The sequence below is a fragment of the Trachypithecus francoisi genome, unplaced genomic scaffold, assembly GCF_009764315.1.
Source record: "Trachypithecus francoisi isolate TF-2019V2 unplaced genomic scaffold, Tfra_2.0 Lachesis_group13, whole genome shotgun sequence".
NCBI lineage: Eukaryota > Metazoa > Chordata > Mammalia > Primates > Cercopithecidae > Trachypithecus > Trachypithecus francoisi.
Window position 1 is genome coordinate 70,875,545 of NW_022681458.1, and position 25,362 is coordinate 70,900,906.

Genomic DNA, 25,362 nt, shown 5'->3' on the forward strand with positions numbered 1-25,362 from the left:
CGGTGCTGGGAAAACTGGCTAGCCATATGTAGAAAGCTGAAACTGGATCTCTTCCTTATACCTTATACAAAAATTAATTCAAGATGGATTAGAGACTTAAATGTTAGACCTAAAACCATAAAAACCCTAGAAGAAAACCTAGGCAATACAATTCAGGACATAGGCATGGGCAAGGACTTCATATCTAAAACGCCAAAAGCAATGGCAACAAAAGCCAAAACTGACAAATGGGATCTAATTAAGCTAAAGAGCTTCTGCACAGCAAAAGAAATTACCATCAGAGTGAACAGGCAACCTACAGAATGGGAGAAAATTTTTGCAATTTACCCATCTGACAAAGGGCTAATATCCAGAATCTACAAAGAACTTAAACAAATTTACAAGAAAAAATCAAACAACCACATCAAAAAGTGGGCAACAGATGTGAACAGACACTTCTCAAAAGAAGACATTTATGCAGCCAACAGATACATGAAAAACTGCTCATCATCACTGGCCATCAGAGAAATACAAATCAAAACCACAATGAGATACCATCTCACACTAGTTAGAATGGCGATCATTAAATGTCAGGAAACAACAGGTGCTGGAGAGGATGTGGAGAAATAGGTACACTTTTACACTGTTGGTGGGACTGTAAACTAGCTCAACCATTGTGGAAGACAGTGTGGCGATTCCTCAAGGATCTAGAACTAGAAATACCATTTGACCCAGTGATCCCATTACTGGGTATATACCCAAAGGATTATAAATCATGCTGCTATAAGGACACATGCACATGTATGTTTATTGCAGCACTATTCACAATAGCAAAGACTTGGAACCAACCCAAATGTCCATCAATGATAGACTGGATTAAGAAAATATGGCACATATATACCATGGAATACTATGCAGCCATAAAAAAGGATGAGTTCATGTCCTTTGTAGGGACATGGATGAAGATAGAAACCATCATTCTGAGCAAACTATCTCAAGGACAGAAAACCAAACACCACATGTTCTCACTCATAGGTGGGAACTGAACAGTGAGAACACTTGGACACAGGATGGGGAACATCACACACCGGGGCCTGTTGTGGAGTGAGAGGAGGGGGGAAGGATAGCATTAGGAGATATACCTAATGTAAATGACAAGTTAATGGGTGCAGCACACCAACATGGCACATGTGTACATTTGTAACAAACCTGCACGTTGTGCACATGTACCCTAGAACTTAAAGTATAATAATAATAAAAAAAGAAAAGACAAATATTTAGGTTGATGGATATCCCAATTACACTCATTAAAGGTATTAAATTATCACATGTACCCTGAAAATATTTATATCTATTATATATCAATAAAAATAAATAAATGTTTTATAAACCTGACAATGACAAGCATTGACAAGGCTTTGGAGAAATTGGAGCCCTTGTGTATTGTTGGTAAGATTGTAAAATGATGTGGCTGCTATGGAAAACGGTATGGAAGTTCCTAAAAAAATAAAAAATAGAACTGCCATATGACCCAGCAATCCCACCTCTGGGTTATATGCAAAAGAATTGAAAGCAAAGTCTCAAAGAGATATTTGCACATCTATGTACGTAGCAGCACTATTCACAATAGGCAAAAAGTGGAAGTACCCTGAAATGCCCATCGTCAGGTGAATGGTTAAAACAAATGTGGTGTATACATAAAATGGAATCATATTCTGGCTTAAAAAGGAAAGAAATCCTGTCACATACTACAACATGGATGAACCTTGAGGACATTATGCTAAGTGAAATAAGCCATCGCAAAAAGACGAGTACTGTATGATTCCACTTATTTGAGACATTGAAAGTAGTAAAATTCATAGAACGAAAACTGGTGGTTGCCAAGGGCTCAGGAAAGGGGGGAAATGTAAAAAATTTAAGACAATTCCCTCTTAATCCTACTGTTCTAACATAATTGTTTTTAGTTCACCATTTAGAATTTTTACCCAATGTGTACATAATTTTAAGCAGTTGTAATTATAATACATATATAATTTGGGGATCTACTTTTTTAACCTCGTATTATTTCATAAATAAACACTTTTTCCATAACAGGGGGAGTTGTCATTTAATTGGTATATAGTTAAAGTTTAGCAAGATAAAAACATCCTAGAGGTCTGTTTCACAACAATACAAATACACTTAACAGTACTGAACTATACATTTTAAAATAGTTAAGATGTTAAATTTTACATTATGTGGTTTTTAATCACAATAAAAAAAAAAAAAAGCACACTACAAACAAAAGAACTTGGCCTGTGTCGTCCTCATTGCATAGCTGGGAACCCATAGACACTTTGCCCAACTCTTGTATTCTCTTTATAGGACTTTCTGCCTGATTTTTCTTAAAATGATTTCTCCCTTAGAACATATTGGTTCTTTTTTTTTCTTTTTAAAAATAGTTTATAAAATAGACACAGAAATTTATACAACTCATAAATGAATTCTCACATAATTCAATTAATTTTCACAAAGTGAACACACCTATGTAAACATCACCCACCTCAAGAAACAGAGTATTACTATTAACCCAGAAGCTTCCATGTGCTCCTTCCCAATTACAATACTCCCCCTGACCCCTGACCCCACTAATCCCACAAATAGTGGCCCATAAGGGCCACTATTCTGGCTTCTAATACAGTAGATTAGTCTTGCCAGAACAACTTGGTTCTGGTCATCGTTTTTTGGTCACTGTTGTGGCAATATCAGTGTAACCGTTAGATAAAGCAAGGGTCAGCAAACTATAGTCTATGGTCCAAATCCAGCCTGCTGCCTGTTTTTGTAAATAAAGTTTATTGGAACACAGACACACTCATTTGTTGACATGCTGTCTGTGGTTACTTTTGAGCTATAGTCACAGTATTGAGTAGTTGCAACAAAGACTGTTGCAACTGGCCCGTAGAGACTAAAATACTATCTGGCCCATTACAGAAAAAAAGTTTCCAACCCCTGAGATCCAGTTTTGTTTCTAGATTGATCAACTGTCCTGGAACTCCCCAGGGAAAGATGTTAGCAGTCCTCTGTGTAAACCAAGTATAGGGAAGATCACTAATCCCACTGGTAGTTAACTTTTGGTCTGGTGACTTTAGTCGACAAATTGAGGCCAAAGTTTGAAGCAGTGGTAGCTGGGGAACCTAAGCTAATGAGACTGCCCTCATTAGCTGCCCTTATCTAGTGAAGAGGGCAGTGTCTACCTATCTTATCTTCTGGTATCATTTGCTATTCCATAGAGCCAGTTGTCAATCCTCCTCCTAAGCTCCCTATTGTATCCTGGAGGATGGACAGAAAACGAAGAGCACCTGATCCACAATGAATGACATCATTTTATTTTTATGAGCTTCAACCATGAAGTCCTTGAGGGAATACAGCCAGGGAGTATTAGAGTTGGATTTGAGGGTGCATACCCGTGGCAGTACTGCTTACAAATTAGCCAATATTGCATTCCTTTGCAGGAACTCTGTCACGCTGTTTCTGAGGAAGTATAACTTTGCTTCTTTGCCAGCAGCTACACGGACATATTTTCCGCATTACTCAAGCTTCTGCTAGTGGCCACCTGGATGTGACAGACAGAGTCAAGCCTAAACTGAATTAAAAGTTGTCAGCCATCTTAATTCATTTCCAGGAAGTTAAAAATTATCCACAATATATTTCCTGATAATAGGAAAAACCAAGGATTTTTTTGCCCTATTTTGAATATTTCCGTTTAGAACATAAATAGATGAGCAGTGCTGATAATGTTCCCTTAAAGTCCTCTGTATGTGGCTGCCTATTTTGTCCTATTTATGTTAACAATGAACTTGAGTGAAGCTAATGAGAAGGTTATTTTAGGGCCTTGGAAACCACAGTAAAGGAAAATGACAGTTCCCATAGAACCGTAGTGTGACTGAAATAGAAAGGTGGTGACTGGCCTCTCTCTGTAAAAGCAGGAAAGGCAGGCAGGAGAGGGTTGATGATACCACTTTGAAGCATTTGATTTGCTTATTAGTATGTCCAGTCTCTTTTTGTGCAAGTTTTCTGACTGCTGTGGAGACACAGAACAAAAAATTACATTTCAAAATGACTCAGAGGTAGAAGCTTCTGCTAGGTCCCTTCTGCATCCCCTCTGTAACACTTCAGTGTGGTGGACTTCATACCTCTCAGGGGACCACTGCAGGGAGAAGGAACACATTATGGGGATGACCATCTTATCACACGTAAGCAAGAGCACACTGAGCAATAACTGAGGCTGCCCGGAGGGTGGCAAAGGAAGAATATTTTTGTTCTGAGGAACCATGTTGAGTGGCAGGACGTTACAGTGAGAGCCATCCAGTGCAGTTTCTGCTAGGGATCACAGACGTGCCAGTCTGCAGCACCCTGAGTGAGGCTTTGGGCTTGATATTTAATGTCTCTGATGAATATGGGTCAAGGCAAATAGATTGTTTAAAAGCTCTACTTTCAAACACTGTGAGAACCCGGAGGAAGCCGTGACTTGGCTCTTCAGCAAGAGCCTCTGTGAACCACCATCTTTTCTTATCTAGGCGAGTCCTAAGTCTTTGAAAGAGCCAGTGTTGTCCCATCACAGAGTATTCTATATGCAGATTATTATACAGCAGAAGCACTGTTTACTGATCTTATCTCACTTTATTTTAATGCAGCGAGGAGGAAGTACTGGTTGTTCTCCCATGCTGGCCAACTCCTGGCACATTTCTTTTGGTCTCTGTGTGTCTCAGGCTCTCCTGTCACTCCCATTTCCCATTTCTCACATATTGTCTCAGCTGTTAGTGAGAACTGAAGTCAGGAAACACTTTCACAATCTGAAAGTAAGAAATTATGCATCACAAATAATAGTCTTGCTGCAGGATGGTTGACATTTCATTTTTGATTAAAATGTATATGGCATCTAGGACCGGATGCAGTGACTAACACCTGTCATCCCAACACTTTGGGAGGCCGAGGTGGGAGGATCTCTTGAGCCCAGGAATTTGAGACCAGCCTGAGCAACAGTGAGACCCCATTTCTACAAAAAATGTGAAAGTTAACTAGGCGTGGTTGCGTGTGCTTGTAGTCCCAGCTACTTGGGAGGCTGAGATGGGAGGATCACTTGAGCCCAGGAGGTAGAGGCTGCACTGTGAGCTGTGATTGCACCACTGCACTCCAGGCTGGGCACAGAGTAAGCCCCTGTCTCAAAAAAAAAAAAAAAAAAATAGCATCCAGGCCCTCATTTCTTTCAATAAGATTACCCAGATTAATGGTTGTTAATTCCGCATTTCCTTTTTGTAATTTATTTTCAATTTTACTATAGCTCAAATTTATTTTAAAAGCAAGTTAATTCAGAGAAATGAAAGATACATTTAGCAATTTTTGAGTTAACATAATTGTATTTTATAATTTCCTAAAAAACATCTCCAGTGTGTCATATCTCAGTTATTTAGCAAATGTAATGAGTCTTTTAAACTGAATAACAAAAGCAGCTGCTATTTTTACCTTAAAATATCCTGTAATTAACTATCTACCTATGGAAAGTTATCTATGTCAAGCAAAAGAATGAGTCTCACTATACTTCACTTTGTGAATATCTTACCATTGAGAGGATGTTCTATGTGAAAAAAAAATATGGAGAGAGTAGCTAAAAGTTTTATGCTTATAAATTTAGGTTATTTGTTTATAAGCTGACTTTGTTTAAAATTTTATGCAGTGCTCTTAGAAACATACTTTTAATTTCATAAGTTTAAAGAGTTTTCTTTTATTAGACAATGAATTTTCTCAGTGATGTGTGGAAATTTCCAACTTTGAGAGCTCAGGTATTTGCGTAATTGATGTGCAAAAATAACTTTAAATTGCTTTTTGTTACATGGAAACCTAGAATAAATTTTCATAATTCATATTAATCATATTATGTCATACATAAATGGTTTAATTCAATTTCTTAGTTGTGATGTTCAGTGTGATTCAAAATGAATTCTGAATATTTAAGGATGGTTAGTGTGCATATTCCTTCTTTCCCTCAGCAATATTGAGTTTAATAAGTGAATAATTGAGAATTTGCTTCATTGGGCTGTACTTAAACAGATCGCTACATCCCTCTTACTGCCACTGGCAAAAAGCAATTAACTCTGAATCACCAACCTAGGAAAGAAAAAAGAAAAAAAATTTTCCTCCAAGAAAAATTGGACATTAATATACCTGTTGAGAAAGTCAGTTAGACAAGATGAAGACAGGGCAGATTTCTCCACACTATATTATTTGATCATTACTGACCTGCCTTACCAGCAGCTTGATACTGAATATTTCACTCATCGTCAGAGCAGTAATTCCTCCAATTCCCCTGTTAACACAGATACTCTTGCAGTTCAGGAAATTAAATCATACACTGAAGGTGTTTGTTGTCTCATAATCATAATTATGATGATTGACCAAGCCGTGGGGTCTCAGAAGCTCTCACACATTAATGGGAACTATGGAGTTGTCAGCACTGATTGGAGAAGCTGCTGAAAACCAAATTGCAGACTCTGGTGCTGCTTCTCTGTTTTGTTTCTGTCCCACAAACCCGTATATTCTCATAGAGCATTTAATGTTCCTGTTGCTCATCATTTCATCATATAACTTTGCGTTGTTTATATTTCTTATAATTCAAAGTATGAGTTTAATTAATTATGTATTTCTGATCTGTCTTAATGAAGGGTAACTCCAATCAGCATTATTTTTACAATGTATTTACACTATAAGCCACAATGAGGTTTTAATTTCAACTTGATACTTCATAATCGAGAAGAAAGTATGAATCAGAAAAGCAGAGATGATTTTCAGGGGGTTCGTATTGACTTTGTGCTAGGGAGGTAGTGTAGTGTAATGGGAGAGAGCCTGGGCTTTAGAGTTTAGCAGACTTAGGCTAGGTTCTGACTCTGCTCTTTCTGACTGGGTGACCTTGGGGAAATTCTTTATTCCCTCTGACATTGAATTTCTTTCTCTGCAAATTGGAATAATAAAATCTATCTGGGAGATACTGCTAGGATTAAATGGGGAAAAAATCCAAGTAAAGCATTTGACATAGTGCGTAGCCCATAATAAACATGTAATATGTGTTATTGTTGTCAATTTTAATGCTACTATTATCGGTATAATTTATGTAATTATCTGATTTCTTTTCTCCTAATTCCTGAGTGGGAAATAGTTGGAAAAGGCTTGAAAATATGTATATTAGCAAACCCTGACTATTGTCTTCTAATAGTAATCGAGCTCTTTTTATGGATTACATAGGCTAGAGTTGAATTTAGATGCTTGACATGTTTGGTTTCTGAACCAGATTGCAGTCACGTCACTACAGATTCATTTTCTCTTTAAATTGTAAAAATTAAAACAGTAGTACAGACTCATGTTTAAAACAGCAATCTGATCCAAGATTTTGTAGTCTGTAGAACTGATAATGTTTAATGTTCTCCATAAATTCATGGGGCTTAATAGGAAAGTACACAGAATTTTTAGAGCTTAAACAGACTTTAGAGATACTACTCTAATTCAAACCCTTCATCAAATGAGGAAACTCTGTAGGCAATTTGAATGAAGAATTCAGCTAAGATTCTTTATCTGTGTAAGAAGTAGATACAGCTTTGCAAAAGAAAGAGCTACCTAATAATGATTAAATTGTTATAATTGCTTCAAATTTTCATCTTATTGTTATGAATGACTATAAAATAAATGTTAGAGCTGCCATCAATGTATATACTGTTCTATTTTCTCTTAATATTATTTTCCTTTATTTATTTTATTTTTTATTTTTATTTTATTTATTTATTTATTTATTGAGACGGAGTTTTACTCCTGTTGCCCAGGCTGGAGTGCAATGGAGTGATCTCAGCTCACTGCAACCTCTGCCTCCCAGGTTCAAGCAATTCTCCCGCCTCAGCCTCCTGAGTATCTGGGATTACAGATGTAATCCCAGATGTACCACCATGCCCAGCTAATTTTGTAGTTTTAGTAGAGACAGGGTTTCTCCATGTTGGTCAGGCTGGTCTCCAGCTCCCAACCTCAGGTGATCTGCCCTCCTTGGCCTCCCAAAGTGCCGGTATTACAGGGATGAGCCATCACACCCGGCCTATTATCTTTTATTTTTAAATTGCTACATAAGGTTACCCTCTTTGAACTGCATGGTTTGCTTGCTCATTCCCATGTTGTTGGGCATTTGAGTTTTCCCCACTTTTTCCTAATATAAATAGAACTGCTATACACATCTTTTTTTTTTTTTTAAGTAGAGACAGGGTCTTGCTTTGTTGTCCAGGCTCATCTTAATTCCTAGCCTCAAGCAGTCTTTCTGCTTGGGCCTTTCAGTGTCAGGATTACAGGCATGAGCCACCTCGCCTGGCCGCTATGCACGTCTTGTATTAGGTTACTCCCCTGCACTTCTCCCACTGCACTTAATTCTTAGAAGAATATTCCCACAAATTAATCAAGATACAGTAGTACAGTACATTCTAGTTACTGGTAATTGGGCTCAAACTCACTTCACAGGTAGCTTGATATTATAAACTCAAATACTATAGATTTCACTAAATATAGGTCTTCTTAGGTGGCTGCTTTTTGTTAGGCAGAAAATCTTTTACCTGCATGGAATGAGTTACAAAGAGAGTTTTTTTTTTTTTTTTTCAAGGTAAAGGAAGAAGGGAAGGCTTGAGAAGACCCTAGGGAAATTTGACTCCTTTATAATTTCTCCTGAGTCTGATTTTCAGAGTGTCATTTTGTTTTCTTACACAGTATATCAGGCATACTCCAATTTTTAAAAGTGGAGATATACCAATGTTATTGAAAAAGAAGGAAAATAGAGATAGAAATATTTAAAAGACAAATATACAGTTTTAGATTAACCATAAATATGTTTCTTTCCATTAGTGCAGAGGTGAGCATGTTTTGGACTTAACATCACATAATTCTTTTGTTACAGAGATCTACTTTCATTTCTCAGACCTTAAATACAGATGGGAGTTTCAGTCTTTATAGCAGTCCTGCTGCCAGATACAATTCAGTCTTGATGGGAAGGAAGTCTTGTGGCCAGATGGGTGGCGATCTATGGTACAAGGCCATAAAGATAAAATTGGAAAGAAGAAAATTAAAACTATAAGGGCCTCAGGACAGGTCTTTGTAACAAAGATGAACCTGATTACAGGCAACTGCTTGTTCTGAGAGTAGGGGCTTCTTTAAAATTGTGAAGGAAATGCATCTATTATTTTTATTTTTAGTTTAATTTATTTTTGGAATATATAATAAATTCACACGGATCAACATTCAAATGAAAATTCTCCTTCCAACTGTGATCCCCAGCCACTCCTTTCCTCTCCCTAGAGCCAACCAGTATTACTGATTATGTGATTATCCTTCCAGAAGTATTTTGTACCTTCTACAATTTTGTGTGTGTGTGTGTGTACATGAATATTGTACATGTAACCATACATGTGTATTTTCTTCTTCTTTTAATGAGTGGTTACAGAATATAGACACTATTATATACCTTGCTTTTTTACCTAACACCAAATCTTGGAAATTATTCTGTATTCCTAGAAAGAAAGCTTTTGCATTCTTTGAAAATACTTTTAAAATGGCATGTATCTACAGTAGGTTAAAGTAATTCCTAATGCATGGATTAGGCCTATTACATAATAGCACTCAAGAAATTGTTGTTGCCTGTAGCACTGCCCAAGAATACAAAAAAAAAAAAAAAAAAAACGGGGTGGGGGGGAAGGAATTTGCCAGGTGCAGTAGCTCATGCCTGTAATCCCAGCACTTTGGAAGGTGGAGGCAGGCAGATCACTTGAGATCAGGAGTTCGAGACCAGCTTGGCCCACATGGTGAAACCCTCTCTCTACTAAAAGTACAAAAATAAAATAAAATAAATGGAATGTTTGGGGAATAAATGAGGGAGAGAGTGAGTTACTTTATTAATTTAAGGAGCAAATAGGAAGAGACAGAAAGCTAAGAATTACCTGAAGCTCTGAGACTGTTGACCTAACCCTGACCTCAGGATGACATCATAAAATGCATATTTGTTTTAAGAGCATCAGAAATTTTCTTTAAATCTTCATCTTGGGAGATGTCAGTGGGAAGAGATGCCTTGGAGGTTGGGGGAAGAAGGGAGTTATGGGATGGCCTCCAGATTCCAAAAGTCAGGAGACATGGCCATGGATTCACTGTGATGGGGCTCTAGGACTTAGAACAAGTGAGTTTAGGTCCTTTCTTCAAATGCAAAAAGAGGGGGTTGGAGTAAATTATTCCAATGGATCCTTTTAGCTCTTAAATTGTGTTGTTTATAATTTTGAAATTTCCTGTCTGATCACCAATTAGGACATTTGTTATGCTGAAATTGTATTTGTAAATACATTAAAAATGAGGTGTCCTTTCTTTTTTATATTTATTTATGAGACAGGGTCTCACTCTGTTACCCAGGCTGGAGTGCAGTGGCACAATTATTGCTCATTGCAGCCTTAAACTCCTGGGCTCAAGCAGTCCTCCTGCCCCAGCCTCCTGAGTCATCTGGACTACAGGGCATGAGCCACTGCAACAGGCTCTTTTTTTTTTTTTTTTGAGACAGAATCTCGCTCTGTTGTCCGCTGGAGTGCGACGGTGTGTTCTCTGCTCACTGTAAATTCCTCCTCCTGGGTTCAAGCATTTCTCCTGCCTCAGCTTCCTGAGTAGCTGCGATTACAGGTGTCTGCCACCACACCCGGCTAATTTTTGTATTTTTAGTAGAGATGGGGTTTCAACATGTTGGCCAGGCTGGTCTCGATCTCCTTACCTCAAGTGTCCATCTGCCTCATCCTCCCAAAGTGCTGGGATTACAGGTGTGAGCCACCACGCCCAGCCCTCATCCTTTCTTTTTTTTGAGACAGAGTTTCACTCTTTTTGCCCAGGCTGGAGTGCAATGGTACAATCTCACCTCACTACAACCTCCACCTCCCAGGTACAAGTGATTCTCCTGCCGCAACCTCCCGAGTCGCTGGAATTATAGGCACCCGCCACCACCCCCAGCTAACTTTTTGTATTTTTAGTAGAGACGGGGTTTCACTATATTGGCCAGGCTGGTCTTGAACTCCTGACCTCGTGAGCCACCACACCCGGCCCTTTCTTTAAGATAATAAAAAAACCACGCAGGTTATTGGTAACAATGTGATTGTTAAGATAACAAAATTAGGCCGGGCGTGGTGGCTCACGCCTGTAATCTCAGCACTTTGGGAAGCCAAGGTGGGCAGATTATGAGGTCAGGAGATTGAGACCACGGTGAACCCCGTCTCTACTAAAAATACAAAAAATTAGCTGGGCCCAGTGGCGGGCGCCTGTAATCCCAGCTACTCGGGAGGCTGAGGCAGGAGGGTGGCGTGAACCTGGGAGGCAGAGCTCACAGTGAGCCAAGATCATGCCACTGCACTCCAGCCCAGGGGACAAGAGTGAGACTCTGTCTCAAAAAAAAAAAAAAAAAAGATAACAAAATTAGGAAGTTGTTTGCCATGATTATATTTCTCACAAAAATTGGCTAAACTATTAAGATAGAAGCAGATTTACAGGGGTAGGACTAAATATCCCACATTTTGACACATTTTGAGAGAATTAAAGCTCTGTAGTTTCAACCTTTTATCAAAATATAATATTAAAGTTATTCACTAGTAAATATAATTGTCATAAATGATAATGTATATGTTTAACAATATTTAATTATCAAGATAGTAGCTAATAGTAAATAGAATTCATAGTGAAATAAATCTTTCTTTTTCCTCTTTATTTTAGTTAAGTATGAGAGAGAAGCTAGTAAATACTGGGACACATTTTACAAGATTCATAAGAATAAGTTTTTCAAGGATCGTAATTGGCTGTTGAGGGAATTTCCTGAAATTCTTCCAGTTGATCAAAAACCTGAAGAGAAGGCAAGAGAATCATCATGGGATCTTGTAAATACGAGTGCTACAAATTGTTTCTCAAGAATGCACTGTCCTACTATGCCTGAAGAAAAAAATCATTATGAGAAAAGTTGTGGCTCTTCAGAAGGTCAAAGCAAAACAGAATCTGATTTTTCCAACCTAGACCCTGAAAAACACAAAAAAGGACCTATGAAGACTGGATTGTTTCCCGGTAGCAATGCCACTTTCAGGATACTAGAGGTACTGTGCTTAAGGGACAAAAATGGGAGGTGACAAATAATTTGAAAATGTACATTCTGTATTACTTTATTAATAATGCAGATTTTTTTTCGGTAGAGAACTATCAAATCTAAATAAGCATTCAGTATACTTTGGTGCATAAATAATATTTAAGGGACTCATGTCTTTTAATCAGTCAAGTTTTAAGCTTGTGGTTTAAATTTGGTTTTGTTGTGCTTTTTTTAAAAAAAAATTGTCTGTTTTCATTTTAATCTGAGGGCAGTTTTAAGTACCAATGAAGTTTTGGCCTTAATTTTTACTCTCTTTGTACCTTTTTAGGCGAAATAGAAATAAGTGAGATATATAATTTGCTATAATCTGGTGTGACCTTGGTTTTCTATTTTTACAACTAAACCCTGTCTTTCTGATTTTAAAGGCAATGTGTACTGATTAGAGAAAATTTGCTAACGAGGAGACAAATTATCACCAATCCTACAAACAAAGGATTTAACCACTATTAACATTTTAGTGACCTTTTTCTTCTTCTTTTGTTTTTTGAGAGGAGAGTTTTGTTCTTGTTGCCTGGGCTGGAGTGCAGTGGTGCCATCTCAGCTCACTGCAGCTTCTGCCTCCTGGGTTCAAGCGATTCTCCTGCCTCAGCCTCCTGAGTAGCTGGGATTACAGGCGCCTGCCACCACACCCAGCTAATTTTTTCGTATTTTTAGTAGAGACAGGGTTTCGCCATGTTGGCCAGGCTGGTTTTGGACTCCTGACCTCAGGTTATCCGCCCGCCTTAGACTCCCAAAGTGCTAGGATTACCGGCAGGAGCCACGGCACCCGGCTGACTTTTTTCTTCTTTTGTTTATTACTGTACATGTATTCTAAGTTTTGTTTGTTTCTATTTAACATGGTATCATAAGCAGTTTTCACTTTCTTTAAAAAATCTCTATATTTTCGTGGCTACAAAATATTTTACTATGTGGAGTACTATAATTTTACCTATCTATTTTCACACTACTGGACATTTTAGTTGTTTTCAGGTTTTCTGAAGCAAACATCTTTGGGTATAGACTTTAGCTGCATTTTCTTTTATTGTTTTAGCTTAGATTTTCTAGTTCATAATTTATGAAGTTTTTAATACTTTTAAAACATATTGCCCACTTGCTTTCTAAGAAGTTGTACTAATACCATTCCATGATGGTGTATATCTGTTTCATCACACCCTCATTGATTGAAATATTATTTTAATGTTTCCCACTTTGGTAGACAAAAAATTGTACCTTGTTTTAATATGCATTTCTTTGATTACTAAGTAGGTCACATACTTCAAATGTTTAGAATCATTTGTACTTCTTTTGCATTCTGTCCATTTATTTTCTCTGCTTGTCTTTTTCTTTCTAATGAGCCATGCCCTTTATCATATATATTGCCGTTTTCTTCACAGAGTATTGGTTATTTTTTAATTTGGTTTATTTTGGGTTTTGGTGTGTAAAAATTTTAAACGTTTCCATAGTCGGATTTCTTAATGTTTATTCCTGTGATTTATTTCATTGCTTTTGAGTTTAGCAAACTCTACTGAACCCAGAGATCCAGTGAGTCTAATTGTTTTTTTGTTTAATAGAAAATCTGACATTGGTGACAAAAATTTAACCTTGCTTTTTTGATATTTGCTTGTTCTTTTGATTTTAGGTTGGTTGTGGAGCTGGAAATAGTGTGTTTCCAATTTTGAACACTTTGCAGTGAGTTTTAAGAGTTTTCTTTTTACAGAATTGTACATATTTATGGAATGTTGAGAAATTCTGGGAAAATATTGTCATGTGTGTGCCAGTAGTGTTTCTAATTCTTATATGAACAATGGCTCAAGCAAATTTCAAAAGAAATGTCTTAATCTCAATGTCTACTTTCATGTGAACTGGGAATTACTCTGAACATAGTGTTTCATAGTCATGGGTTGTCCATCATTGTTTTGAAGTAATTTTTTAAGCTTATGTGTATATGTATGAGAGAATAAGAAAAGAGGAAGCGGACCAGGCATGGTGGCTCATGCCTGTAATCCCAGCACTTTGGGTGACTGAGGTGGGTGGATCACTTGAGGTTGGGAGTTCGAGACCAGCCTGACCAACACAGTGAAACCCCACCTCTGGCCGGGCGCGGTGGCTCAAGCCTGTAATCCCAGCACTTTGGGAGGCCGAGACGGGCGGATCACGAGGTCAGGAGATCGAGACCATCCTGGCTAATACGGTGAAACCCCGTCTCTACTAAAAAATACAAAAAACGAGCCGGGCGACGAGGCGGGCGCCTGTAGTCCCAGCTACTCGGGAGGCTGAGACAGGAGAATGGCGTGAACCCGGGAGGCGGAGCTTGCAGTGAGCTGAGAGCCGGCCACTGTACTCCAGCCTGGGCGGCAGAGCAAGACTCCGTCTCAAAAAAAAAAAAAAAAAAAAAAAAGAAACCCCACCTCTACTAAAAATACAAAATTAGCCAGGCATGGTGGCACATGCCTGTAATCCCAGCTATTTGGGAGGGTGAGGCAGGAGAGTCTGCTTGAACCAGGAGGTGGAGGTTGCAGTGACCTAACTGCATCATTGCACTCCAGTCTGGGCAACAAGTGCAAAACTCAGTCTCAAAAAAAAAAAAAAAAAGAGGAAGTGAGTTCATCCTTCCACTGAGCTATGAACTGCTAAACTTCAGAGCTTATTTACTCTTCTTCCTGGATACTTAGATGTCATTTTACACATAGAGAATTGAATGTAAAGCTTACAACTTAACCCTCATTTTGTCCTCCCTTCTGAAGCAACACCCTATGTAAGATGTTTGCATGCCAAATCATTGTGTCTAGGCTTAAAATTATTTGGAGGTAGCAGCAACTCACCCTAAGACTCAAAAAAGCAGCCGGGCACAGTGACTCGTGCCTGTAATGCCAGCACTTTGGGAGGCCGAGGCAGGCAAATCACGAGGTCAGGAGTTCAAGACCAGCCTGGCCAATATGGTAAAACCCCATCTCTACTAAAAATGCAAAAAATTAGCTGGATGTGGTGGCGGGCACCTGTAATCCCAGCTACTCGGAAGGCTGAGACAGGAGAATCACTTGAACCCATGAGGTGGAGCTTGTGGTGAGCTGAGATGCACCACTGTACTCCAGCCCAGGCAACAGTGCAAGACTTCGTCTCAAAAAAAAAAAAGGCAGAGTTTGACTACAGGGACAGAGATTTGCTCCAGGCTCACCCTTCCTGTTCAGCATTTCACCTGTGTTTTTACTCTTTCCATGATGAACACACAAAACTCTTCAAACACCTTTTATCTATGGCCAGTCTGCCAAGCTCTGTTCTTTTTTAAGTTTACACATTATTTTTCCATTATAAAATCAGCATTGGCACGTTGCAGAACATTTCCATTAGAGGGAAAGGGGAGGGAGGGAATCACTCATCATCCCCATCGTCCTAACATAGCCAATGACAACATTTTTAATTCCTTTCAGTCTTTATGCATATTTTTAAATGATGTGATCTTTTAAATTTTTTATTATGAAAATGTAAAAGCATCTGGGGCCTGGTGCAGTGGCTCACACCTGTAATCCCAACACTTTGGGAGGACGAGGCAGGCAGATCACTTGAGGTCAGGAGTTCAAGACAAGCCTGGCCAACATGGTGAAACCCTGTCTCTACTAAAATTACAAAAATCAGCTGAGTGTGGTGGTGCACACTTGTAATCCTAGCTACTCAGGAGGCTGACGCAGGAGAATCGCTTGAACCCGGGAGGCAGAGGTTGCAGTGAACTGAGATCACACCACTGCACTCCAGCCTGGGTGACAGAGCAAGAGACTCTGTCTCAAAAAAAATTTTTTTTAATAAAAAATAAAGCATTCAGAAAAGCAAAGAGTATAGTGAATTTCCATATGCCCACCACCTCAATTCAACAATTACCCATATAATGCCAACATCATGACACTTTGTCTTTGATTATTTGGAATATATCTCCCAAAACTTAGTATACTCTCTAATACTGTTGTAAATCTAACATAATGAATAGTGAGTAATTCCCTACTGTTATTTAATAACCAGCTAATGTGGCCAGGCATGGGTGATGCTGGTAAATTTACAGTTCTGAATATCCTTTCTCTTTGTGTTTTTGTTAGTTTTGTTTTCCTTTTTCTAGTTTCTGGGCTGAAATTTCCAATTTCCTTATGTCACATAGCCATATTCCTTTACCCCAGTGATCTCTGAGCTTATAATACACATAAATACACTACAATGGCAGTTGATTGTATGTTACTTTATGACTGATCTCAAGGTATTATTTAGCATGTCATTTCTTTATGCCTTGTCTCTCCAACCACTTAATTCCTTAAGGCAGAGGGCATATTTTTCCCTAATCTGATTTTCCAGGTTGCCTAACAGTACAGCATAGTTAGAGCTCAATACATATTACCTGATTAATATCTCTGATTCCCCCACTTGCTAATTATATTTTTCACCTCTCTGCTTCTCCCTTCAGCTTATAATTGCAAGCTCTTGGTTCCTCACTCCCTAACTCTTTCTTCTTGGCTGTATCTTTCTTTGCCTCCTACCCGTGTTTTAGAAATTACTGTAGCTCAATAACCTGAGATAATTAATTCATCTTTAAAAGGCAACCAGTGATTACCCTTTCCAAAGGAATGATTAGACTTTTTTTTTCTGCTTAAGAAATTATGTTTTACTACTTTTAGAGAGTATAGGATTAATGTTTTACATTTTCAGAATATTTTACCATAATTAGACCTCTAAAATGAAGAGGTCATATCATTCTCCAAGGATCATTTAATTCATAAACCCCTGCCAAGAGAGTCCTTGGTGGTGTGGTGGTAGTAGTGATATTTACACCTGTTTGCTGGGAGAAGGGCCAAGGTAGTCAGCTGATTTTACAGAAAGGTTCTGGAAAGTCATTGGGTGGTCACAAGACATCAACCTGGGCTGCTGATGCAGTGGGAATTCTATCTCAGAGGTCATGCTGCCACCCTGGCAGGACACATGGCAAATGGCACATGCTTTCCTTTAGCTCCTAGACTGTTCTATATCTTACAGGTATTCGGTTTTTTACTGCCCACAGGTAGACTGCAGACCTTTTATAATGAGCTAGACATACCAGTGTCCAGAAAAGCATTTTGAGCTATATGGAAGTTTTTTGGGTTTTGTTTTGTTTTGTTTTTTTAGAGGACTATGTTAGTTTTTAAGTTCCTGGAAGGCAAAAGCGATCTCCTTGAATAATAATAGTGACGATAATAATAGCAACAACAATTATAATAATGACTAACATTTACTGAGTGCTTACTCTGAGTCAGACACCTTTCTGGAAACTTTAGCTATAAGAATCCGTTCACTTCAAACAACCATCTTAGATGCCATGTTTATCTCTTTTTTAAAGATGAGGGAACTGAATTAAAGAAGAGATTAAGCAACTAGCCCAAGGTCACGCAACTAAGTAGTAAAGCTGAGAATCAAACCTTAGACAGTCTGGTTCCAAAGCCCTTGCCCTTAACCATTAGCCACATGGTGCTACATGTATCTGAGTGTTTGCTGAGAACATTTCAAATATATTTCAAACCACCCAGCAAATTACAAGTCACAATTATATGGATTTCATAGGAAACAACAAGGGAACATGCAGAAGTAAAGTGCTATTTTTATGTTTGACAGATGAGAGAAGACCAAGCAGTACAAGTTTTAACTTTGATTCAGTACTGGTTAGCTTTTCATAACCAAATCCTATTAATCATACTTTAACTTATTTGGATAGATCTTAAATTGAATGCAAATCCCTAGTGCCACAGAATGAGTGAATTATATGTTAACATAGTTATTCATCAATGAGTTGCCTTTAAGAATATAATCTGAGGCCAGGCACAGTGGCTCACTCCTGTAATCCCAGCACTTTGGGAGTCCGAGGTGGGTGGATCACCTGAGGTCAGGAGTTTGAGACCAGCCTTACCAACATGGTGAAACCCCATCTCTACTAAAAATACAAAATTAGCTGGCTGTGGTAGTGCATACCTGTAATCTCAGCTACTTGGGAGGCTGAGGCAGGAGAATTGCTTGAACCCAGGAGGCAGAGACTGCAGTGAGCCGAGATCGTGCCATTGCACTCTAGCCTGGGCAACAAGAGCGAAACTTCATCTCAAAAATAAAAAAAAGAGTATAACCTGAGCCTGGGTCAGATTTTGCTAAATGCATATTTGGGCTTGTATTCCATATTTATTTAGAAGTTCGCCTTGCTTGGAATGCTTCTTGAGTCAGATTAGAAGTCTTAATGATATGCTTCAAGGCCCACCTTTTTATCCTGCCGTATACCAGTTTGGGCTCTCAGGATTAGTGCTACTTCTCATCCCTAAATGTGACTCCCACTTCTAAACTCTTCAACCATTTCCCCTTCTCGTCACTTAACAATATTATCCTCCTCCTTCAGAAATTTTAAGACTTATACCTCAGGGTGCTGGCCCTCTCCACACCCCTGTAGAAGTTGTATAAAACCAATTATGTCGCGAACTAGACTATAAAACCCATGAGAGCCAGGACCATCCTTACTGTTTAATGACATGCTGAACTCTTTCTGTAGTTCAGACATGGTACTAAGCAACATGATGCAAGGATTATTTGATACCAGCATACACAGTAAAATCAGGAGGAGTACTGGCCTACAAATTTCAGAGTATATGGCTGCCTTAGTAACCATGGACCAGCCACTGAATTTCAAATAAAGGCCAAACAGAACATATTTAAGTTAAGAAGAGGCCAATTAAAAATCATACCGCCTATTGGCCAGGCACAGTGGCATGCATCTGTAGTTCCAGCTACTCAGGAGGATGAGGTGGGAGAATCACTTGAGCCCCAGAGGTCAAGGCTGCAGTGACCTGTGATTGTGCCACTGTACTCCAGCCTGGGTGACAGAGCGAGATCAAAAAAAAGCTGAGGGGCGGGGGTGGAAATACTTATTAACAAGTCAGACCTACAGTTTCCTTTCTTCTCTAGTTTGAGCATTTCTGGACTCCAGATATAAATATTTCTTCTGGCCGAGCACAGGGGCTCACACCTATGATCCTGACAGTTTGAGAGGCTGAGGCAGGAGGATCATTTGAGAACAATAGTTCAAGACCAGCCTGGGCAACGTAGTGAGACCCCATCTCTACAAAAAAATCTAAAATTAGCTGGGCATGGTAAGGCACATCTGTAGTCCTAGCTACTCAGGAGGCTGAGGAAGGAAGATTGCTAGATCCCAGGAGCTCAAGGTTGTAGAGAGCTATGGTCACGTTACTGCACTCCAACCTGGGCAACAGAGCAAGACCTTGTCTCCAAAAAAATAAATAAATATTTCTTCCATCCTCATAGGAACTCTCCAGAGTCCTTTCTGTATTGTTGTGATTTTGCTTCTGGAGCTGTGGAGCTCGTAAAGGTATGCTACTCCCGGGAATCATACCAACTGATGCCTAAGGTATTACCCCAGAGAAATGAAAGTCGTTTTGATTTTAAGATCACTAGAGGCGGGGTGCAGTGGCTCACACCTGTAATCCCAGCACTTTGGGAGGCCGAAGTGGGCAGATCACCTGAGGTCAGGAGTTCGAGACCAGGCTGGCCAACATGGTGAAACCCATCTCTACTAAAAATAAAAAAATTAGCTGGGTGTGGTGGCACGTACCTGTAGTCACAGCTATTCGGGAGGCTGAGGCAGGAGAATCGCTTGAACCCAGGAGGTTGAGGTTGCAGTGTGCCAAGATTGTGCCACTGCACTCCAGCCTGGGCGACAGAGCAAGACTCTCAAAAAAAAAAAAAAAAAAAGGTCACTAGAAAGGCCAACAGCGCCAGGCGTGGTGTCTCAGGCCTGTAATCCCAGCACTTTGGGAGGCCGAGGTGGGTGGATCATGAGGTTTGGGAGATCGAGACCATCCTGGCCAACATGGTAAAACCCTGTCTCTACTAAAATATAAAAATCAGCTGGGCATGGTAGTGGGCGCCTGTAATCCCAGCTACTCGGGAGGCTGAGGCAGGAGAATGGCTTGAACCCGGGAGGCAGAGGTTGCAGTGAGCCAAGATCACACCACTGCACTCCAGCCTGGTGACAGAGAAAGACTCTGTCTCAAAAAAAAAAAAAACAAAAGAAAGAAAGAAAGGCCAACAGCACATAAGAAATGACCAGAAAGGGTACTGACCTACAAAATTTAGAATGTATGCCTGCCCGTGAATAATCGTAGTCCAAGCAGAACCTCTTTAAGTTCAGAAACAGCAACCCAGAGCAGACCTCTAATAATACTATCTACTAACTCAGAAAGCCTACCCTCCTCTACTTTTAAAGTTAAAAAGGGATTGCGAAGGGTATTTGTTATCAAGGCCAAGAGCTAGCCTTAATTTTTTTAGGGCAGCTGGAAATAAGCTAACAATACTGAATTGGAAAAAAGTGTTCAGATTGACAGAGGAAAGGCTTTTGGGAGAAAAGGTTAAAATTTTGACCTTTTTATTAAAAAAAAAAAAAAAATTCCCGGAAGTCTACTAAGTCCTCTTTTTGCTTTCTGTTCCTTTTCCGTGACAGTCACACTCGTCCTACAGAGCAGCCCAGTGTTTTGCCTTTGTTCATGATGTATGTGATGATGGCTTACCTTACCCTTTTCCAGATGGAATCCTGGATGTCATTCTCCTTGTCTTTGTGCTCTCGTCTATTCATCCTGACAGGTAAATGAAGACGAAAGGGCAAAGGAGATGTGTAAAGCTCCTTTATCAGTAGTGGTTTTCAGAACTATCAAAGCAAAAATGACAATTTTTGAATTTATTATTTAGTGAGCGACATTATGTATAATATGCAGCCTTTTAATGGCAGTTTTTCCTTTCTTCATACTTTTAGACAGAAACTGGTCAGACTACTTCATTAATGAGCTTTCTGTCACTGTCAGAATGAAGTGAGCATATTCTGGCAAGACACATACCTATTAAAAGTGACAGTGCTTCAAGGAAATTACAAATTCAGAACAATCTAATAGACTCCCAAGAGGGAAATTGTACTTGGCGATCAGAAACAAACATCTTTAGTGTAGTGTCTTCCTGAATGTTCATGAAGAGGTGGGCTTGGGATCTGTTTGGCTTCACACAGGCCTGTTGATGGGCTTTAAAAATTTTGTTCTAAAGAAGCACACTAGGGAATTAGGAGTTACTAAGATTTGCCAGATTATCATTGGACCTTTATGATCAAAGGTTAGCCTGATGCCATCATTTAAATATTTATGACTTAAAGTTTCATACAGTGTTTTAAAACTATAAACATAGCTTTTCTCCAGAGAGAAAACATAAAGAGATATTACCAGCAATTAAAATGATTACCTTTCTTAAATCTTGCCACCTTCTATGTATTAAAGGGTACATATGGTAAGTATCAGGTCTGTGCTTTCATAAGGTTTCTTAACATTGGGTTCTCATAGTTTCCTGGTAGGAGATACAGACTTGGCATCAACCACTTTTTGTTTGATGAGTATGATGACCCTTTTCCATAGAAACTGAGTTACCATGTGCTTATTTCTTTGCAATTAAAAGGCCACTAGGACATTTACAATTCTTTTACTTCCCATTGAGAAATGAGCACTTTGATTACTTGTAGAAGAATAAATTCCATTTCCAAATAAATCTGAAATAAGATACATTAGCACCTAGTGAGGTATGTCAGGTTTTATGAAGCTACCGTTTCCTCCCAGTTTCTATAACCTATTTCTTTCTGCTAATCTGTTTAGACTGTAGGCATTGTTCAGGTACTAATAGAAAGATGTCATGTATGTGTTTGGTATCCTCATATGAACAGTTAAAAGGATGGAGGAGGCGGATAAAGAACAAGATTTCCCATTTGATACCCATAACAAGAAACATTTAAATTCTACACATAACCACAAAAAGACTATTTGAAATTAGTTCAGATAATGTATTTTCTCGTGATTTGAATTGAATGTTAAAGAGAAGAGAAAGGCCGGGTGCGATGGTTCACACCTATAATCCCAGCACTTTGGGAGGCCGAGGTGGGTGGATCACCTGAGGTCAGGAGTTCCAGACCAGCCTGGTCAACATGGTGAAACCTCATCTCTACTGAAAAATATAAAAATTAGCCAGGCATGGTGGTGGATGCCTGTAATCCCAGCTACTTGGGAGGCTGAGACAGGAGAATCGCTTGAACCCAGGAGGTGGAGGTGGCAGTGAGCTGAGACTGTGCCATTGCACTTCAGTCTCGGCAACGAGAGTGAAACTCTGTCTCAAAAAAAAAAAAGAGAAGAGAAAGCAGATGCCTTGGGAAGATTGTGTCTATCATATAGCATTTCATTCTATTTATTATAAAATGAATTTAGATGTATCATGACAGTGACCACTGTCTTACCTACATAGAAATGATCTAAAAATAAGGCGAATGAATAGAAAAGGGACAATAGTAAATTTTTTTAAAAGGCAAGGCAGACCGGGCCAGGCCCGGTGGCTCACCCCTATAATCCCAGCATTCTGGGAGGCAGAGGTGAGTGGATCACGAGGTCAGGAGATGGAGACCATCCTGGCTACCACAGTGAAAACCCCATCTCTACTAAAAATATTTTTAAAAATTAGCCGGGCATGGTGGTGGGTGCCTGTAGTCCCAGCTACTCGGGAGACTGAGGCAGGAGAATGGCGTGAACCTGGGAGGCTGAGGTTGCAGTGAGCCGAGATCACGCCACTGCACACCGGCCTGGGCAACAGAGCGAGACTCCATCTCAAAAAAAAAAAGGCAAGGCAGGCCAGGTGCAGTGGCTCACACCTGTAATATCAACATTTTGGGAGGCCGAGGTGGTGGGAGGATCACTTGAGGCCAGGAGGAGTCCAAGACCAGCCTGGCCAACATGGTGAAACCCCCATCTCTACTAAAAATAGAAAAATTAGCTGGTTGTGCTGACACAGGCCTGTGATCCTAGCTACTGGGGAGGCTGAGGCAGGAGAGTCGTTTGAACCCAGGAGGTGAAGGTTGCAGTGTGCCAAGATTGCACCACTGCACTCCAGCCTAGGCGACAAAGCAAGACCTTGTCTCAAAAAAAAAAATAAAAGGCTGGGTGCTGTGGCTCACGCCTGTAATCCCAGTACTTTGGCAGGCCAAGGCAGGTGGATCACCTGAGGTCAGGAATTCAAGACCAGCCTGGCCAACATAGTGAAACCTCGTCTCTACCAAAAATACAAAATTAGCTGGGTGTGGTGGCACAAACCTGTAGTCCCAGCTACTCGCGAGGCTGAGACAGGAGAATTGCTTAAAACTGGAAGGCAGAGACTGCGCTGTGCAGAGATCGTGCCACTGTACTCCAGCCTTGGGCAAGACAGAGTGAGACTCCATCTCAAAAAAATAAATAAATAATAAAAATACAAAAATTAGCTGGGCGTGGTACCACACGCCTTTGATCCCAGCTACTCTGGAGGCTGAGGCAGGAGAATCGCTGGAACCTGGGAGATGGAGGTTGCAGTGAGCCAAGATCACTCCACTGTACTCTAGCCTGGGTGACAGTGAGTAAGACCCTGTCTCAAAAAAAAAAATAAAAGGCTGGGTGCTGTGGCTCACGCCTGTAATCCCAGTACTTTGGCAGGCCAAGGCAGGTGGATCACCTGAGGTCAGGAATTCAAGACCAGCCTGGCCAACATAGTGAAACCCGTCTCTACCAAAAATACAAAATTAGCTGGGTGTGGTGGCACAAACCTGTAGTCCCAGCTACTCGCGAGGCTGAGACAGGAGAATTGCTTAAAACTGGAAGGCAGAGACTGCGCTGTGCAGAGATCGTGCCACTGTACTCCAGCCTTGGGCAAGACAGAGTGAGACTCCATCTCAAAAAAATAAATAAATAATAAAAATACAAAAATTAGCTGGGCGTGGTACCACACGCCTTTGATCCCAGCTACTCTGGAGGCTGAGGCAGGAGAATCGCTGGAACCTGGGAGATGGAGGTTGCAGTGAGCCAAGATCACTCCACTGTACTCTAGCCTGGGTGACAGTGAGTAAGACCCTGTCTCAAAAAAAGAAAAAAACTAAAGGCAAGGCAATATCTATAGTGTCACTTAGGACTATAGTAGTAGATTCAACCCCAGAAAAGTTCTAGAAAAGTAGCATCTTGGTAGCTTGGAAAATTCAGGCACAAGTAAGTGGCAAGCAATTTGGCTAGACCCTGAGCCTGGAGGACCCAGCTTAAATGGGAATAAATTGTAGGTGGCTACAAAAGAAGAGTGAGTTGTCCTTCTTTTCACTGAAATGGAAGTACACAATATTACAGAGCTGGCCGGGCGCAGTGGTTCACGCCTCTAATCCCAGCACTTTGGGAGGCCGAGGCAGGCAGATCACAAGGTCAGGAGATCGAGACCATCCTGGCTAACACGGTGAAACTCTGTCTCTACTAAAAATACAAAAAATTAGCCGGGTGTGGTGACGGGCGCCTGTAGTCCCAGCTACTCGGGAGGCTGAGGCAGGAGAATAGCGTGAACCCGGGAGGCGGAGCTTGCAGTGAGCCGAGATCACAGCCACTGCACTCCAGCCCGGGCGACAGAGTGAGACTCTGTCTCAAAAAAAAAAATAAATAAAATAAAATAAAATATTACAAAGCCAAGCATAAAGCAGGCAGTCTATACATTTTTTGTCTCTTCTTTTCCTTTTCCTCTCCCTCTATCCAGAGGTAAGTGAAGACAGCAGAGTTGGCCCAAGTAGGGTGAAGAAAGAAAAGGGGCTTCATACCATTCCTGTCTTGTCCATCTCACCCCCAGCCCACTCCCACCTGCAGTTCTCAGGAATTGTCGCGGGAACTGCACTATGAACCAAGATGAGATTATCAAGAAAAGTAGCTCCCCTTCCTTGCCTTTATCCTCAATCCCAGACATTAAAGGATAGCTGAGAGGAAAGGATTTGCAGGAGGAGGCGGCTACATTTTAAAGTATTTGTTTATTTTTCTGCATTTTAGTTTCATGCTTGTTTAACAATTACAGAAAGATTTTGCTATGTACATAAAATATTTATCCTGAAAGTGAATATTTTAAGGTTTAGATATGATTTTCCTTCATTGGCAAAGCCTACGATATAAGCACAGTGTGAAAATAACCTGTAATAAAATAAACAAAAAATACGTTTCTTTTTTTCTTTTTTTCCTTTTTTTTGAGACGGAGTCTCGCTCTGTCACCCGGGCTGGAGTGCTGTGGCCGGATCTCAACTCACTGCAAGCTCCGCCTCCCGGTTTCACGCCATTCTCCTGCCTCAGCCTCCCGGG

The 25,362-nt window shown here is 40.0% G+C and overlaps 1 protein-coding gene across 9 annotated transcripts in view; it reads left to right on the forward strand.

The window, feature by feature from the left end:
- The window catches only part of METTL8 (methyltransferase like 8), a 117,929-nt gene that overhangs the window by 74,304 nt on the left and 18,263 nt on the right, over window positions 1-25,362 (forward strand). For 7 of the 9 annotated variants that reach the window (XR_004441709.1, XR_004441710.1, XM_033231152.1 and 4 more), the window contains 4 exons: window positions 11,764-12,134; window positions 13,803-13,852; window positions 19,472-19,535; window positions 20,667-20,806. Coding sequence is in view for 7 of the 9 variants with exons in the window: in XM_033231152.1 (XP_033087043.1) it covers window positions 11,764-12,134; window positions 13,803-13,852; window positions 19,472-19,535; window positions 20,667-20,806 (625 nt within the window). In the remaining 2 variants the exon portion in view is untranslated. The remainder of the gene's footprint in view (window positions 1-11,763; window positions 12,135-13,802; window positions 13,853-19,471; window positions 19,536-20,666; window positions 20,807-25,362) is intronic. The other 2 variants (XM_033231158.1, XM_033231159.1) reach the window with 2 other exon arrangements.